The 17,931-nt window shown below is 43.2% G+C and overlaps 1 protein-coding gene across 10 annotated transcripts in view; it reads left to right on the top strand.

Moving 5' to 3' along the window:
• Positions 1 to 17,653, top strand: part of LOC115150722 (ephrin type-B receptor 2) — a 175,759-nt gene extending 158,106 nt beyond the window's left edge. For 2 of the 10 annotated variants that reach the window (XM_029694284.1, XM_029694282.1), the window contains exons 8-16: positions 636 to 744; positions 1,025 to 1,089; positions 2,638 to 2,760; positions 2,917 to 3,164; positions 8,568 to 8,783; positions 9,076 to 9,225; positions 10,402 to 10,595; positions 11,477 to 11,632; positions 12,431 to 12,539. In XM_029694284.1, coding sequence (XP_029550144.1) covers positions 636 to 744; positions 1,025 to 1,089; positions 2,638 to 2,760; positions 2,917 to 3,164; positions 8,568 to 8,783; positions 9,076 to 9,225; positions 10,402 to 10,595; positions 11,477 to 11,632; positions 12,431 to 12,539 — 1,370 coding nt within the window. Of the gene's footprint in view, positions 1 to 635; positions 745 to 1,021; positions 1,090 to 1,869; positions 2,026 to 2,637; positions 2,773 to 2,916; positions 3,165 to 8,567; positions 8,784 to 9,075; positions 9,226 to 10,401; positions 10,596 to 11,476; positions 11,633 to 12,430 lie in introns of all 10 variants that reach the window. The other 8 variants (XM_029694283.1, XM_029694280.1, XM_029694274.1 and 5 more) reach the window with 7 other exon arrangements.
• The last annotated feature ends 278 nt before the right edge of the window (positions 17,654 to 17,931 follow it).

The raw sequence follows: 17,931 nt of genomic DNA, 5'->3' as shown, positions 1-17,931 counted from the left end.
AACCATACATCAGGTTAGTGTCTAATCTGTATAGAAGGACAGTGCTTGGCAGATTAGCTTCTCCCCTGGCTCCTAAGCAGCTCATCTGATGTTAGCACAGCGACCTGGGTGTTCTCTAAACATCTCATTACCTGCAGTGCCGAGGGCCATCATTAGCCTGATCTCTCCTTTGCTCTCTTCTCCTCCACGGCAAGCAGCCAGCACGCTGCCAGACAAAAGAGAACCCAGCATTACAGTTTGATGCATACAGTACCACCCTGTGACACAACCCATGACACAGCCCTCCCCAGTCTCCACCCCAGACAGAGCAGTCAGGACATGAGGTGGTGTTGTGAGATTATGTGCCTACTGCCATGCTGTATTCCCTGTGTTTGGCAACGCTCTGGAGGGAAGGGAGCTGGGTCTCTCCCAAACACGCTCTCTCAGTTCCAGACGAGCGGGCGGCCATATCGATGGCATTTGAGCCCGCTCAGTGGGCTTTGGAGAGAGGTCTTGTGCTGCCAACCAAGATGCCCATTGGTCTCTCCAACCGTCTGTCTGTCTGTCTGTCACCCACTGTTTGCTCCATATGCATTTGCTCAGATACCGGTCCATATGTTTCAGTGTGTGATTTGTGTGTGTTTGTCTAATCACAGAGGAGTACAACACCAGCATTCAGGAGAAGCTGCCTCTTATCATCGGCTCTGCAGCTGCAGGTCTGGTCTTCCTCATCGCAGTGGTTGTCATCGTCATCGTCTGCAACCGGTGAGTCATTCATGCATCAGTCCAGCCAACCAATGCCGCATATCACAAAACAGTCAAACAAGCCAGCCAGATTAGACACGTTCGCTTTAGTGTTTTTTGTTTCTCCCCTACTTCGTTAGTGTGCTTTAATGGGTGCTGTAGCTTGTTAAGGTGGGGTTTATAGTTTATAGGCTGGTTGTGTTTAGTGGTCATTAGCTAGCTGTGGAGCGGGTAGGCCTGGTGCATAGACCACACCCCCTCTCTGGGCCAGCGCTATAGCTCTTTGTCTTTCTCCCAGGAGGCGTGGCTTTGAGAGAGCAGACTCGGAGTACACAGACAAGCTGCAGCACTACACCAGCGGCCACAGTGAGTAATCCAGCCCTCGCTCTCACTCTGTGACTGTTTGCACCTCCCCCACACTCTTGCTAACACACACACCTGTCTCCATGGCTACCGGCTCACAAAGTCATCTCCATGGCTAACGTTCAACCCTCTGCTGCCTCACACACCTGTCTCCATGGCTACCACCTGGCACTCTAGTGTCCTTGGCTACCTCCCAACCTTGTGCTTCTTCTCACCTCTCCATTGGTAATCTTGTCTCTTGTTTTCTTCAACCGTCTTCATGCTAGGATTTATCCCAACATAGCTTGTGTACAAGTGTGTGTTGGCTGTATGGTCTCATTTCATAGTCAACTAATTCCATTGTTGTAGAAATAGCATTTAGTCTTCTCATAGCTTGTTAAAGTCCATTAACATGCTAATACCATGCACAACTTTTGCCATTGCTGAACAATTCTAAGGAGATTGTGAAGAAATGGCCATTATTCATTATTTTGTTTTCCATGTTGGCCCAGAGTTCCATGAAACAGAAATTAATCTTCAAGTTGGAGCTCAGGAGCCGCAATTTAAACTAGTTTGGCTCTCTCTGGGAGCTTATGGCTTATCATTTTTCCCTCCGTCGGTTAGCTAAAAAAGAAAGGGTCTGATATATTTCCTCCCTGAGCTTATTTCAGTTTTATTTATTTATATATTTTTCTATTTAGCTCTTCTGCTTTCCAGGCTTATCAATATAGACAGCTTTCCCATGTGTAATCAATAAAATCAGATTGCAGTAAATGCTGTATTTACAGAACTTGTTTCTTCCAGGGTGTAATTCCGTGGGGATTATTGCCGGAGAGGCTGAGGGCATTTCACAGCTAATAATACCGTTCCACTCCCCTGTGTGTGTCTTCATCCTCACACTGATGGTCACAGTTTTCCTGGCTGTCCTCCCCAGTGTCAGGTGGTCTCTGCCATGCTCTGGTGGGTGGTCTTTGGATCGCTCTATAGTTTGGGAAGAGATAGGAGGGTTCTGACTGGGGACTTTCAAGGGGCTCTCCATCTGTTCCTGAACACTTCTTCAGTTCAGTCTGCTATGCAGGTTTCATGACTGTACTAAAAAACCTCAGGCCAGATGTGGAAGTAAGAGCAAGAATAATCGGATTTGAAACCTGGGACACTTAAGTCACTGAACACTTAAAGTCCACCTTAAGCCAATTTACCTGGCATCAGAGGTTAAGAAAGCCAATTTATTTTCTGGAGCATAGAGAAATACTGGTATAGTGACTGGCTGCCTCTCCTGGGTGTTAATGGTCTGCTATGACACTATGGCGCTTATTCATACATTAACCTGCCTTATCACTGCCAATAACTTACTGGGAATACCATGTCATTGCCCATTGATTATTATAGTCCTGATACCCCCAGCCATACCTACCGTTCCTACCTTGCACTAACACTAGCCTCTCTGACTCTCTCATAATAACATACTGCATTGGCTACTCACACTCTGAATGTTAAATACAGACACGGTTGCAGAGTTTGTGTGTGTGTATGTCAGAATACAAAATTATATCGGCTTCTTCTTTTTCCAAGTGACTCCAGGAATGAAGATATATATCGATCCGTTTACATATGAGGACCCCAACGAGGCTGTAAGGGAGTTTGCTAAGGAGATTGACATCTCCTTTGTAAAGATTGAGCAAGTCATTGGCGCAGGTAAAGAGAAAGGCCAGTAATTTTTTACATCTAAATATGTTGAATGTTGTCTGTATTCCAATGAATTAGGGACTACATTTTGGCTCATAATGTGAATGTTTGTAACCTCTGTCAGACATCTCCTGTCATTAACTGTCTCTCTGTTATGTCTTGTAGGAGAGTTCGGGGAGGTGTGCAGTGGGAATCTGAGGCTCCCAGGCAAGAGGGAGATGTTTGTGGCCATCAAGACGCTGAAGTCGGGCTACACAGAGAAGCAGAGACGGGACTTCCTGTCTGAAGCGTCCATCATGGGTCAGTTTGACCACCCGAATGTGATCCACCTGGAGGGTGTGGTCACCAAGAGCGCCCCCGTCATGATCATCACTGAGTTCATGGAGAACGGATCGCTGGACTCCTTCCTCAGAGTGAGTTACACACTGTTTGTCTTTGTCCAACTGAGTCAAATATTAACACTAATGGCTATGCAGATAGACAGGTAGACAAAGACATGCAGACACACGGATGCATGCACACACACACACACTCGCACACGCACTCGCACACGCACACACACACACATTGGGAAATGACTGATAAATACACATCCTAATGCTAACCCATCTAGTTTCAAGTGAACATTAACATGCAGGACATTTATCATGTGGAACTCCTCTTTACTTAGCATAGTGTCCATCAGTGAGCCTTAGAGCGTGTCCTTAGAGTGAGCATTTTCTACCCAATCAAGCTGCAGTATTAATGTTCTCTGAGTGTCTGTCTGGTCCAATTATTGATTTATATTATGCTGCCTCTAGCGCTGGCTGTTATACAGTATTTCCCCTTGATCCCCATGTTTGACTACAGTAAAATGGAGTCTAAGTACAGTAGCTCACCAGCTGCTGGTGAGTGAGGCTAGCATTTCAGTGAAGTTAGTCATGCTCTCATTTTGTATTTATCATACTAACCCACATTCAGTCCTCCTGTTTGAGTCACAGAAAAGGAAAATGACCTATAAACTTGTAGGGCTTTCTACGTATGTCGCAAAATGCCTCTGTTAACATGTTATTCAGCATCTTAACATTTAGTCAAACATATTTTATGAAATACAGAACTCATAGGACGCATATCTCAGAAAATGCATTCCAGATAGCTAACCTCACCTTGGGAGGGTTTCAAGTTATTAGCGAGAGTTAAGAAGAAAACATGTCAGCTCTCAAAGAATGAAGTTGGCTTGTAGATGAGAGGCTGCTGTCAGCTGTCAGCCAATCCTGTGGTGTCTGTCTGTAGCATGTCAGCTGAATGGGAGCATGTTTTTCCTGATATGACTGGGTGCCCAAAAGCTTTCATCTCTTATTGGACTCATCGGGGGTTTGAAGTAAGGAGTAAAAAACTGAGTGGAAAAGAGATAGTGATTTATGGAAATCTTCACAAATATAAAGGATTTTTCCCCCCATTAGTTTTACTTCACTTTAAATCAATTGTGAGTGAAAACAGCATAATTATAAAATATGGAAAAACATATCTATTAAACAAAAGCCAACTATTATATATATACTACTATATAAACTACTGTATAAATCACTATGTTCATGTTTAGATATGTCTGATGTTGCTACTAGCCAGTCTATGTGGGTAACGCCCCCCCCACCACCTCTGTTATAGCCCTAGTTTCGTCACTCCTCATCCCATTGTCATTGTTTGCTTCTGTATGGATCATACTGAGTAAGGCTTTCACGACTCAGGGCAAGAGAGCAAACTGACGAGTATCAGCTCTGAGCTATTAGAGAATATAATAAAGTCGAGATGTAAACTCTTCCTCTGTGGATCAAAATACACATCAAAATCCTCCATTAAAAAGGAGGCAGCCATCCTCCTGTCAGCAGACTGCTGCTCTGTCTACTGCTGGAGGTGCAAAACATGAACTTTATTAGCATTCTGCTTCAGACCTCCGAGACACTGTATGCCAACTCACTCTTGAATTTGACAGGGTTGTGTGTCCCTGTCTCTGTGTGGCAAGCATATTTGGCAGCACATTTTATTCCAAACAACAGAGCACCACTGTGGCACCTCACTGTATGACAACGTTTGCTGACAGCGTCAGCGCTTTAGAACGTGGCGCTCTGTGAAGGAGGGCCAGGCAGCATGGGGTTAGTTAAGACGATCACCTACGATAGGATCTGCCAGCTGAAGGATCTGCTCCTCTACAGCTCCTGGTGCAGCTTACGCTGCTGTGATGCATCTCCAAGGTAGAGCTAAAGCGAGAAAATGAGAGGAGCAGATCAATCACATCTAATAGATAGACGGGGACAACAACAAGCAGAGAAAGTAGGAAAGGTTGAGGGCCATGTAATGACCAGAACAAATGGTAGGGGAAAGTGGGGTAAGTTGATCCACTGTTGTTTCTAGGAAACCATACACAAAATTAATAATTTGACCAAATATTTAGGAAGAGGTCATCATTTCATGTGAGGACGAAATCACACGGAAAATGTGGTAAGCAAGTTAGGTCCAAAAAACTGATTTTTAAATTAAATTATTGTGCTAGAGGTTTCATGATGCTTGTATCTAAACCAAAGTAAATACTTTTAAGATGTTTTATTTGTACTATTTTCTATATTGTAGAATAATAGTGAAGACATCACAACTATGAAATAACACCGGTCTCCCTCGTGCCCTGCATTCTGTAGTACAGACATGGCCTGCTTTCCCTTATGTAAGGAATTAGACACTTTCCCATGTTTACTACAGTATGTATTGTAGAATTCACAGTAGCCTAATAAACAAATAAACACATTTAGTTAATAAAATAATGATAAAAAATACTCTTTCAAAATGCAGATGTTGATTTAGTTATGGATCCATAACGAATTACTATGGGAATAAATATCACTGATTTACAGAAATATTGGAGCAAAGTTGTCTAATGAAGGCAAACAATTTAGAATCCTCCAATCCTGTAGCCTACTCCCGACAATCTATCAAATGCTTCTCAAAGATCCCCTCTGGTGGTCAAACTAGCAATAACTTGCAGTAACAGAAGAAATGGCTGAGAATGAAATGACGTGCCACAGAATGCTGCAGCAGCACGCAGGATGTGCCGCAGTATGACGCAACTTTTAAAGGAGGAACCACTGTACATCAGTTGGGGCCTATAAGATTCAATATGAGGTCCTTAACCTAGCATGAAAGTGCATCCTCGTAGCTGTGTGGGCTAATATAGTCAAAATGTTTGCCTTGGGGCAAGTTGAGCCAATGCTCGAGCCAATGGCAAGTTGAACAACTTTAAGTGCTTTCTTTCCAGGTGTCATGCAAGGCTTTATCACTTGGTTAAGAGGTAACAACAGAGCCCGGTCTTTGTCAAAAGTGTTTAAAAAAGTACAAAATATTTATTACGTGTTCAGCCTGTGTTAAAATATGCTTAAAATTATTAAAAGACCGATTGTGATTGTGTTGAATTGTGTTTGGTTTTAAAAAGGTAGTAGTCATATTTAATTCAGTACATACATTTGGCGGCTTAACTTGCCCCGCAGGACAGGGTATCTTACTTCATACCCGGGGTAAGTTGTGCCAAGGGACAGATTTCTTTAGACAAGCTATGTTTTCCAAACTGTAATGTTTACATTAATTAATTCAGATTCATTCAGATATTCGATGGATACACAACATCCTGAAATACAATGCATTCGGAAAGTATTCAGACCCCTTTGCTTTTTCCACATTTTGTTACGTTACAGACTTATTCTAAAATTGATTAAATAAATAAAAATCCTCATCAATCTACACACAATACCACCATAGTGACAAAGTGAAAACAGTTTATTTCAAATGTTTGCAAATGTATTACAAATAAAAACATAAATCCCGATTCCACTGATCATCCTTGAGATGTTTATACAACTTGATTGGAGTCCACCTGTTGTAAATTAAATTGATTGGACATGACTTGGAAAGGCACCCACCTGTCTATATAAGGTCCCACTGTTGACAGTGCATGACAGAGCAAAAACCATGAGGTCGAAGGAATTGTCGGTAGAGCTCCGAGACAGGATTGTGTCGAGGCACAGGTCTGGGGAAGGGTACCAAAAATGTCTGCAGCATTGAAGATCCCCAAGAACACAGTGGCCTCCGTTATTCTTAAATGGAAGAAGTTTGGAACCACCTAGACTCTTCCTAGAGCTGGCTGGCTGCCCGGCCAAACTGAGCAATCTGGGGAGAAGGGCCTTGGTCAGGGAGGTGACCAAGAACCCGATGGCCACTCTGAGAGAGCTCCAGAGTTCCTCTGCGGAGGTGGGAGAACGTTCCATATGGACAACCATCTCTGCAGCACTCCACCAATTAGGCCTTTATAGTAGAGCGGCTAGACGGAATCCACTCCTCAGTAAAAGGCACATGACAGCCCGCTTGGAATTTGCCAAAATGCACCTGTAGGACTCTCAGACCATGAGAAACAAGATTCTCTGGTCTGATGAAACCAAGATTGAGCTCTTTGGCTTGAATGCCAAGTATCACGTGTGGAGGAAACCTGGCACCATCCCTACAGTGAAGCATGGTGGTTGCAGCGTCATGCTGTGGGGATTTTTTTCAGCGGCAGGGACTCGTCAGAATCAAGGGAAAGATGAACGCTGCAAAGTACAGAGAGAACCTTGATGATAACCTGCTCCAGAGCGCTCAGGACCTCAGACTGGGGCGAGACAATGCAGTAGTGGCTTCTGAATGTCCTTGAGTGGCCCAGCCAGAGCCCGGACTGGAACCCGATCTAACATCTCTGGAAGGACCTGAAAATAGCTGTGCAGCGACGCTCCCTGTCCAACCTGACATATCTTGAGAGGATCTGCAGAGAATAATGGGAGAAACTCCCAAAATACAGATGTGCCATGCTTGTAGTGTCAAACCCAAAAAGACTCGAGGCTGTACTCGCTGCCAAAGGTGCTCCAACAGTCCAGGGTAGAGTCTGAATACTTATGTAAATATGATATTTCAGAGGTTTTTTTTATACATTTGCTAACATTTCTAAAAGCCTGTTTTTGCTTTGTCATTGTGGGGTATTGTGTGTAGATTGATGAGGGAGAAAAAAATATTTAAAAAATCTGGAATTGGGATAGAATCATAAAATTGCACAGAGCATGTATTAGCCTAAGATCAAAAAATATATATTATACCTCTATCTGCTAATCAGATCCAAATGACTTTGGTTGAAGAATCTTCCCAATTAAAGTACAGTATGCAAACACAGTGCAGGGATACAGAGATCAGGAGGAGCTGCTTAGTTGGGAGGCATTTCAGCCTCATGAATAATGCATAACACTTAATTGCTGTGGTACATGAGGAGCTGGTGGACGTGAGGAGAAATTCCTGCTCTGCTAATGAGCAGAAAAGTGTTTGGAAGAGATACAGAGACACAGGCTAGAGGATCTGGCTAACCATAGGCCGGGAACATGCCCAGATGAATACACAGCCAGACCTAGTCCGTCTGTGATCCATCTGTGTCCCCACCCCATCCCTGGGCCATGATACTGGGCCTGTCTGTCAACGCTCATGCTCTCTTATCTCTCGTCATGATCCTCCCGGATATTCCCTAGCTGATCTCTGGTCCTCGTAGTGGGTGGTGAAGGTGCAGGTGTGCACAATTGGAGGCACAGCTGCAGGCCAGATCCAGACACTCTCCTATGGGGTAATGCCTTGGCCAATCCAGGAAGGAGAACAGCTGCAGCCAACCAGACCAATATTAGCCCAGCCCAGCTCATCCTATAGCCACATCTATTCAACCATAGCCCACAGAGGCCCCTGGGGATGTATCATATTGTAATCTAATGTGATCCTTTTTTTTGCAGCAAAACGACGGTCAGTTCACGGTGATCCAGCTGGTGGGCATGCTGCGTGGCATCGCCTCTGGCATGAAGTACCTGGCCGACATGAACTACGTCCACCGCGACCTAGCCGCACGCAACATCCTGGTCAACAGCAACTTGGTCTGCAAGGTGTCTGACTTCGGCCTGTCCCGTTTTCTGGAGGACGACACGTCAGACCCCACCTACACCAGCGCCCTGGTGTGTACCATGACCTTACTGCAAACACCACACACATACACGTGTGCGCATCCACACTTGCACACTCACACAGATAGGCAACGCACTCACATGCCCTCTTCTCCCCTTTAATGGGTTTCCATATCACACACATCCAGTCCCAGGAGTTTAGTTATATCCATCTCCCAGTTGGGATTAGAGAGTATTGTTGCTGTGAATAATCTCTCTCTGTAGAGCCAGGACACTGTGACGATCAGGTTCCCGTCTCACTTCCCTCTATAAGATTGCTCCCTCATTGTGTTGTGTTTCTCAGGGAGGGAAGATCCCTATCCGATGGACAGCCCCTGAAGCCATCCAATACAGGAAGTTCACATCCGCCAGTGATGTCTGGAGCTATGGCATCGTCATGTGGGAAGTCATGTCCTATGGAGAGAGACCTTACTGGGACATGACCAATCAAGACGTATGTATAGTCCTTTATGTATAATTTGTATAATTCGTCAAGCAGAAATACTAGAAATAAATAGCCTGCCATCAAATGTTCACATTTTATTCAAACAAAGGCAAATTATATACAGACAATTGTTCTTGAATGTTATTACCTCTCTGTGAACCCCCATAGAGATACATTTTGTCATGGTGGTTTTCTTCCCCTGGCTTAACAGCAACTTTCTAACCTGGGTTTAATATGAAAGCCCCCCAGTTACCACAGAGCGATAATAAGATGATTTGGAATGCAAGACAACGCTCTGCAGACTATTCCTGCTCTTGACTGGAGCCTCTGTTTCCAGGCTCCCTCTGGGTGATGGAGAAGAGAGCAAATTATGGGGAGAGAGATAATGAAAATAGTTTCAAATTGAAAGTGTGAACGCTAATGCCCTAAGAGGGACTGAGGAGCTTGACGGTTATCTTATTAGCGGCTTCAGATAGTGTTTCTACTCCATCAGCATCTTGGTTGGGAGGGAGGCCTCTGAATGAGATGCATCTGGGTCTGAATGGAGCTCCATAATGTCAGTGATAATGAGCAGAGGATCGTGGGTCCTCATCAGAACCCTCCTCTGAGCTGGTCGTTCCCCACACTTAGCCAGGCATCAACTCCCTGATCTCTCGCCCACCACCAACATTTTTACAGCCACTCTTAGTCTCAAACTAGACCTTTTTGGCATGACAATGACCATAGAGTTAGCAAAACAGAACAAATGGATCTGGGACCAGGCTCTCGCTTAGATATTTGTATGGCAGGAACATTACTGTACATAATTTCTAAAGGCTCTTGATGCCAGACTGACTGAGAATAAGTCACTGCTGCCACAGACTGTACGGATGTGAGGAGCCATTGGTATTAGACTGATACTTTAGTGTGACACTTAACTGGTACAATAAGTATGCAGCCAAGACAAAACAATGTCTAAATGGTAATGGGGGTCATTTCCTACTTAGTGTTAATGCAATAATGTGTGCAGGATTAGGTATGTGTGTGGGCATGTGTGCTGCAGTTTTGACTTGTATAACACTGAGAATTGTGAGAGGATGCTGCTCTACTATGGGATTGTCGTCTCTCTCCTCCTCCTCCTCCTCCTCCTCCTCCTCCTCGTAGAGCCTCATAGCAACCCTTAGAGATCTGTATCTCCCCCTGCAGGTGATCAATGCCATAGAGCAGGACTACCGGCTGCCCCCTCCCATGGACTGCCCTAGTGCCCTGCACCAGCTCATGCTGGACTGCTGGCAGAAGGATCGTAACAATCGGCCCAAGTTCAGCCAGATCGTCAACAACCTGGACAAGATGATCCGCAATCCCAACAGTCTGAAGGCCATGACCCCTCTGTCTTCAGGGTGAGTGGAACACTTAGCACGCTCTCCTTAGATCTCCGTCAGTTTATCTGTGGGTTTATCTGTCTGTCTGTCTGTCTGTCTATTAGTGTGTTTGAGTGAAAGTGTTCCTCTGTCTCTCCTGGCCAGTCATCACAATATCCAGGATTGGGCTCAAATACTACTTTCATATTTCCAGGAGGATGTAGTGCAATTGACTTCAAAGATGGGAAAACAATTACATTTTTGGTTACACTTTTGATATTCATGGTACAATTTATTTCAACCAAACGCTGTCTCCTGTTTCTTTTGGCGCCGAGTGGTTATGTAAATAAAACCCGTTGGTTTCATAGATCAAGTCATTTCCATGAATGCTTCAGGCAAATTATGATTTGAAGCAGTTGCACAATTAAAAAAAAAACATTTTCAAGTACATTTTCCCTGGGTGTCAGTTTCCTATGGATGCTAAAATATACTGAAATCCATATATCCTACGCTATAGCTTCATTTTTGATGGTGTGTAGAATAGAGACTTAGATTTTCCACTGAAACTGTGTGGATACTCCCACTGGGCACACACTGGTTGAATCAACGTTCTTTCCACATCATTTCAATGAAATTGCACCAACGTGGAATAAACGTTAAATTGACTTCTGTGCCCAGAGGGCTGGCTCTTCTAAGCCTGTCACTCCATTTGGAAAGAACATTTTATAAGAAATCAACTCTGAAAATGGCTTCCAGTAGATGACGCCAAGGCTACTTTGTTTTGTACTTAAAACTAATCTAGTGTAGGCTCTCCACTCTTGTGTCTGTTCCAAATGTACTGATTGCCATCATAGAGGTGAGAGAGTTATGACAGTGTCTCTAGAGCTGTGTTTGACTCTTAGTGAATGTATCTTCCCTAGTGTCCATCTTCCTCTCCTGGACCGCAGTGTTCCAGACTTCTCCAGCTTCAGCACGGTGGACGAGTGGCTGGATGCCATCAAGATGGGCCAGTACAAAGACAACTTTGCCAACGCTGACTTCACCAGCTTTGATGTGGTTTCCCAGATGACTATGGAGTAAGTGCCGATCCCAGACCTGTGTTTCTAATAAGATTGATAAGGATGAGGTTGAAGCGAGGCAGGTGGGCTGTTCCTGGACAGTCTCATACCTTAAAGTCTGGGTGACTGCCAGGCTCAGCCCCTGGCTCATCATAAATCTGTCTCTCACTGTATGTCATTAAGAGATAATAACGGTGCAGCACAACTGCTCTGAGCTAGAACAGAGAGTACAGACTCTGGCCATGTGGCTGCCAGGTTTCTTATACAACAGTTAAATGACATAGTAGATATAGGAGAATGAACAGGCATAGTGATGTTTAGGAATACATTCCTGCCTCAGTAGACTTAATAAAGGCATAGACAACATCTATTAGCAGATAGAGACTATTCAAGGTCTGTTTAGTAAATAAGGTACACATTACTCAGCTTATTGTCTCCTATTTATATCTCTTAATATCCTCCTAAAGTCACATTGGAAATCTAAGCTACATACGTAAGTTTTTTTAAATGTCCAACCACATCTCTGGTTACAATACTTAAACCAATAAGACACATCAGTCCATAGGGTTAAGGTTAGGAAACAAAGATGTTCCATTGTTTTCTGAATGGAAGAAGTTGTTCAACGAACAGAGTTAGTACTGGAAGTGGTCATGCCTGGACAGAATTCTGAATTTGGCAGACTGGGGCCCAGAATTTAACCTTGATCTAACTTGTTGAGTTTACCTTGGCTTATGCCATGTGACTTGTTCCATAAAACCTGTTGTGTCTTCCGTGATGGCTTTCTCCTGACTCCTGTGGTTGTGTCTCCTGCCACAGTGACATCCTGAGTGTGGGTGTAACGTTAGCAGGCCACCAGAAGAAGATCCTGAACAGTGTGCAGATGATGCGTGCCTCCATGAACCAGATCCAGTCTGTGGAAGTTTGACCATCCAGAGTGGAGTGGAGGAGAGCAGAGGAGAGGGGATTGGGATGCAGGACCCTGGGTGCACGGATGGAGTGGATATGTTTTTGCTTGACCGTGAACCTGGGTTTCCTACCAGACTACCGTCCATCCCCGGTCCCCCCTTCCAATCCCTCTCCTGTCCTCCTCTATGCCCTCATCCAAAGTCCCCTCAACCTTCGAGATCAGCTTTGGAAGGTTGTGGCCAGCATGTCTAAATGACCAGACGTCAATCAACGTGGCTCACAGCCGTCCATCTTGGAACCAGGATCATGAGAGGTTACTGACCAGAGACACATTTCTACTACCATCTTCCACCCATGTTTTTTATTTTATTTACGTTGAACTTTTACGCTTGTTTTAAGAATTTTGTAAAGAATTTTGTAAAGAAAAAAAGTTAAGAACTCTAGGAGTCTATAGATGGTATACAATTGTAAGCTAGGTGAAATGACTAGAAAGGCTACCCTTTTAAAAGGGCCACAGACAAGAAGACAATGAAAACTGGGTAATTTAAGACCAACACTCTCAAAATTAATCTGATATATTCTTTGTGAACTAGGTGAACTGACTTCAGAAACGCAACATAAATATTTGCTGCCTCCCTGAAGGCAAACAGCAGAAGAGACTGAGGAACTTGATCTATTCCCCTGTCGTTGATTTGGGACATAATATAAGTGTGAGCACCATGAAATGGACCTGGCAGAAACTACTGACATGAACAAATTAAAGACATTCAGTTATCTACCAATTCAAAAGTAAAGAAATGTAAACAAAAATACATTTTCTCATATCAAGTAATTTCATTTTCTGTGTGAAAATTGTGATATAGATTTTCTCTCACCATGCTTCCTCTCACCGTGGGAAAATTGATATTTTTTCAATATAAACATAACCTGCCAAATGGAACATCGTCCCCGTGTACCTCAGATGATGTCATGACGATGTCATGATGCGTCATGATCCTGTACACATCAGATGCACATGGCATTGGGACTGTGATATGATCACTATGAGCCGGACATAGTTACTAATACCTGGAAGTGATGGATTTACATTTTTCTTAGGGTGACTATAGGGAGGTTTTTATCTGTTGTTATTATTATTCGATTTTTTGGGGCAAAATGTTAGTTGTGGATTTTGAAGAATCAGTGTCATAAGCAGCAAACATACAGTACTTCCTCCATGGATGTATAGTGTTTACATAGAAGGAGTGCAAATATGTTTTAGTCCTCACATTATCTTGAGGTTTCCCTGTGTTTTCAGCTTCACCGTGTGCATGTGTGTTTGTTTGTGTGTGTCTGCGTGCGTGCCTGGTGCATGGGTGTGTATGTGTGTTTGTGTATGCGTGCGTGTTGCTAAATGTGCTCCGTGGCACAAAGCAACGGCTCCCAAAACTGAGGGGGTAGTGTTTGATAGCATGCTGAGTTAATGATTGATTTCACATAGCTTTGATTTGTTACACTTTACGAAATATAATGCGCTTACATTATATTTAGCTTTTTTCTTCCAGATTGTTTTCCTTTTAAAATAATTTTATATTGAAGTGTTAGGGTTTTAACACCACTGATGGTTATCTCACATTGGTACGGTCACGGACAAATCTTTTCACAGCAGGGCAGTAACATTAGCATGGGATAGTGGATTATTTTACGCATATTTTTTATTATTATTATTGTACATCGTGGATGATTGACAGCTTTTCCAAGTAGTCTCTTGGCAGGGTATGTGAACGCAGATCATACTGGACAATGGACTTCGAATCCGATGACTATCTGGATCTTCCATGCTCTTTTGGAATTTTAGGAAATCATTATTATGTTGGTGCTCACAAATTGTAGATAACTGGAGTCCTTGAGACTTCTATTTTCATTTTATAGATACGTATTGCATTTACTGTATGGCTTCTGTGAAAAACTGCCTGATGAACGGAGAGCTATCATTGTCTTTGTTGTTGTGGCCGATGTGTGGTTTGGTTAGGGAGCCTGATGGGTCTGTGCTAGTTAAAATCCATGGATTCCCCAGAGATGGTAAAACACAGAGTTTACATCACTACTGCAGAGCTCCTAATGGGCAGATCCACTGAGACAGGCCCAGTACTCAATACAGACTGAGGAGCCAGACATGGAGCTCCAGCTGGTCAGACATGTCCATTCCTAGTGGGGGTCCACTGCCTGATCACAGCCCCACTGGCCAGACAGTGGTTCCCTCCATCTCTCCTCAGAGCTAAACACATGCCTCAGATCTACCACTGTTCTCCTCCCACTGTTCTCTGTGCTCTGCTTTTTCAGATCCATTGCTTTGTGATTCTGCATGTTGTCATGTTGACAGACCAGACTGAATTTATGTAGATAACACACAACCTGTGGGCCCCGTATTGGTTTCACAGCAGGTGGCTATGTAAGCAGAGGTTCTTCCACAAAAGGTCATCCTTCCATATACATCATCAGGTGTCCACTTTCCGTTTGAAGGCACTTTGCTGTCTGAGCAGAACAGGAGAGGTGTCCTATGTAGGCCTTAGCATTAGACCCCTAAACACAGAATGCGTGAAATCCCGCCTTTGCTCTCGTCTGTCAGTTAGTCCCCATTTCATTCCACCCACTAACCTACATGGCCGTCCAGAGTCTTAATAAATGTGAGCAGGAGCATTGAGGTTTTGATCCAGCTTCTGTAATATCATCCTCCCTGTAGTTTTCCGTCAACATTTCTGTGCGTCACCATGCATATTCCAGTGCAGACTCCATGACAGATGAAACAGCAGGAAGTGCATCACTCTATTAGTCACTGCCCAGAGTAAAAGGGGAAGCGATTCTGTGACCCAACTGTCACTGATGCGACGTGCAGTTTCCTTTCAAAAAGAGCTCAAAAAGAACTTTCTTCCTTTCCATTGCACAACACTTTAATATTTAAGGGCACCTCAGTGATATTCAGTTAAGCCCAGGCAGCCTGAGTCAGTCTTCCCAAGATATAGACAGATATCCCACTGTCAGAGCAAGTAGTGGCAATTTATGTTCAAGAAAGCAGGCCCTGCAGCGCAGCACTAGTATTTGTGCTGAAGACGGTGATAGTCATAGGAAGGTGATTAAGGTGATTATCAAGTGATTAAAAGAGCGGTGTGTAAACAAAGTGTGCTTCCACGTGTGACGTTCAATCAAAATACATTACTAGGACATGTTGTTATGATGAGACGAGCTAAAACATTCAGTAATGGTGGACTCATATTTAGAGTGATAGGAACATAAATATAGGTAGTAATAAAGTGGTTTTCTTTTATTGCATCACTCTTGGAAGCGTAGGTTTGGTGTGTTACTTCTGTTCAGAGAAGCTAGATTCATATGGAGTTGAGTCAACACATGTTTATTGGTTGCACAGTGTGGGGCCATGGTGACTGCTGAAAGCACTGTGTAATGTATTTATTTATTCTGCCTCTGAACCTAATGGCACAAAGAAACCCTGTTTATATACCCATAGTTCATCCAGAGCTATCCTTTGCTCTTGGCCGCAGAAAAAGCTGTCATCCCTCTTTCTTTTATTTTTAAGACATTGATAGCCTCCTTTTAAGAACAGTACAGCTCAGTGGTACTGTTTCATAGCCCAGACCTTCTGATAAAACCCCTTGACACAGTCGCCCTATCTTGGCCTGTTGTAATGGACCTATAATAAGTGATTGATCAATCTGGTGTGATTATGATGGGTTTAGTTCAGAATAGATTATTCCCACATTGTAAGGTTTATTAGACTTTGCTGTGTGAATCCATGATGGTCATTATCTCACTGGATAGTTCTCTCTGGTGTACAATGCAAGTTTTTAAAGCACCACCCTAAGTACTGTAAATGGGTTACTTTATACATAGATGGTATCAAGGACATTTTTGCATTGGTGAGATTTTGCAGCTCGTTGAAGACGAGTATAAGCTAAAATAGAATAAAAACCACACATAGCTTTTTGTTGAATGATAGTGTTTTTTTCTCCCCCAAGACCACTGAAATAACAGGCATTTTAAAGACAGTAAATGTACACTTCTTCAAAGCACTTATCAGTGTTTCTATGTTTACATTTTTCATGAGGAAGAAAATGTCTCAAACGTCTGCTCCGTTTATGTAAATTGCATATTATTTAACAGTGCAGGGCATCTACTTCGTTCTCTCCTTTTTCAATGTCCAGGCTCATGAGACAGATGGAGGAATGATGTCTAAAGTGCATCATAATGATTTAACAGCATTGAGACCAGAATACATGTGTTTGTTACAGTAAGGGTCTTTGTTTGGAATCTCAGATAACTTGCTCGTATCACAGAACTCTGTCCTCTGCTGTTTTGTACATCTAAAACTCTCGTCTTTGTTTCAATGGCTTGTATCTGCGGATACTGTTGATGTTTTACTGTCAATGTCATGATAAGTAATACATAACAATCACCCCTCTTTTATTTATGAATCAAAACAAAACCAATGTATCTGAGATGTTGATTCAATGCACTGTGGACACAAAGAACAATTTCCATTCTGTGTTCCAATTTTTTAAGGACGGACGGAAACCATTATGTCTCAGTGTTAGAATGACATGACAGTGTGCATAAACACAAGCTGTGCCTGCTCGTACTCGTTGGTCTGTGTTTGTGCACCATCCAAATATGTCTCGAGCAGCAGTCTGCCTGCCTGTCTTTGTGGCAGTCAGTTCAGTGTGTATAGAAAATGGCTCCTGTGGATATCTCTTTTCCGTAAAGCGTTAGAGCTCCCTCTGCTGACACAGTGGCTAATAGCAGTCTAGTTGTGACAAATGTCCTTATGTTCCTTGCTTTGTCTTATCCCCCCACTTTCCCCTTCCACCCCTATCTCCCCACCTCTCTGGCTGTTGGTGAAGACAGGCTGGGGATGGCCCTGTCTCTCTTGGCCTGTTGTAGCCCTCGTAGACCAGTGCCGGCCCTGACCACTGTGACTGATGTGGGAGGTCCTGTATTTCTGTATAAATGTACATTGACTGTAATCCTGTGAATGATGTAACAATTTCATTATTTGTAATATTGTTATTGGTTTTATTTTCTAAAATGGAAAGCCCAACTCGATTCTCCTCAATAAAAAATGAGATCTGTTATACCACTCTATAATGGTATTCATGATGTTCTTACTGTCCTCCTCTATAACCCTGTGAAATCATTTCAGCTACAGTGGACATTACTTCAAAGCACTTATGTCATTTTAATACTGTATGATGAGAGGGTTAGTTATATTTTTAACTACATTGACCTGAAAGTGTAAGAATTGCAAAATTCCAACCCAAATTGGACTGAATTTATCAGTGTGCACAATTGATCGAAACTCATTTTATGGTATACATGATTCAATTACAGGAAATACAGTTGCGGAAGACTCGAGGGAACGG

The sequence above is a fragment of the Salmo trutta genome, chromosome 16, assembly GCF_901001165.1.
Source record: "Salmo trutta chromosome 16, fSalTru1.1, whole genome shotgun sequence".
NCBI classification, from domain to species: Eukaryota; Metazoa; Chordata; class Actinopteri; order Salmoniformes; family Salmonidae; genus Salmo; species Salmo trutta.
Note: the sequence above shows the minus strand (reverse complement) of the source record. Positions and strands in the feature narration are given on the sequence as shown.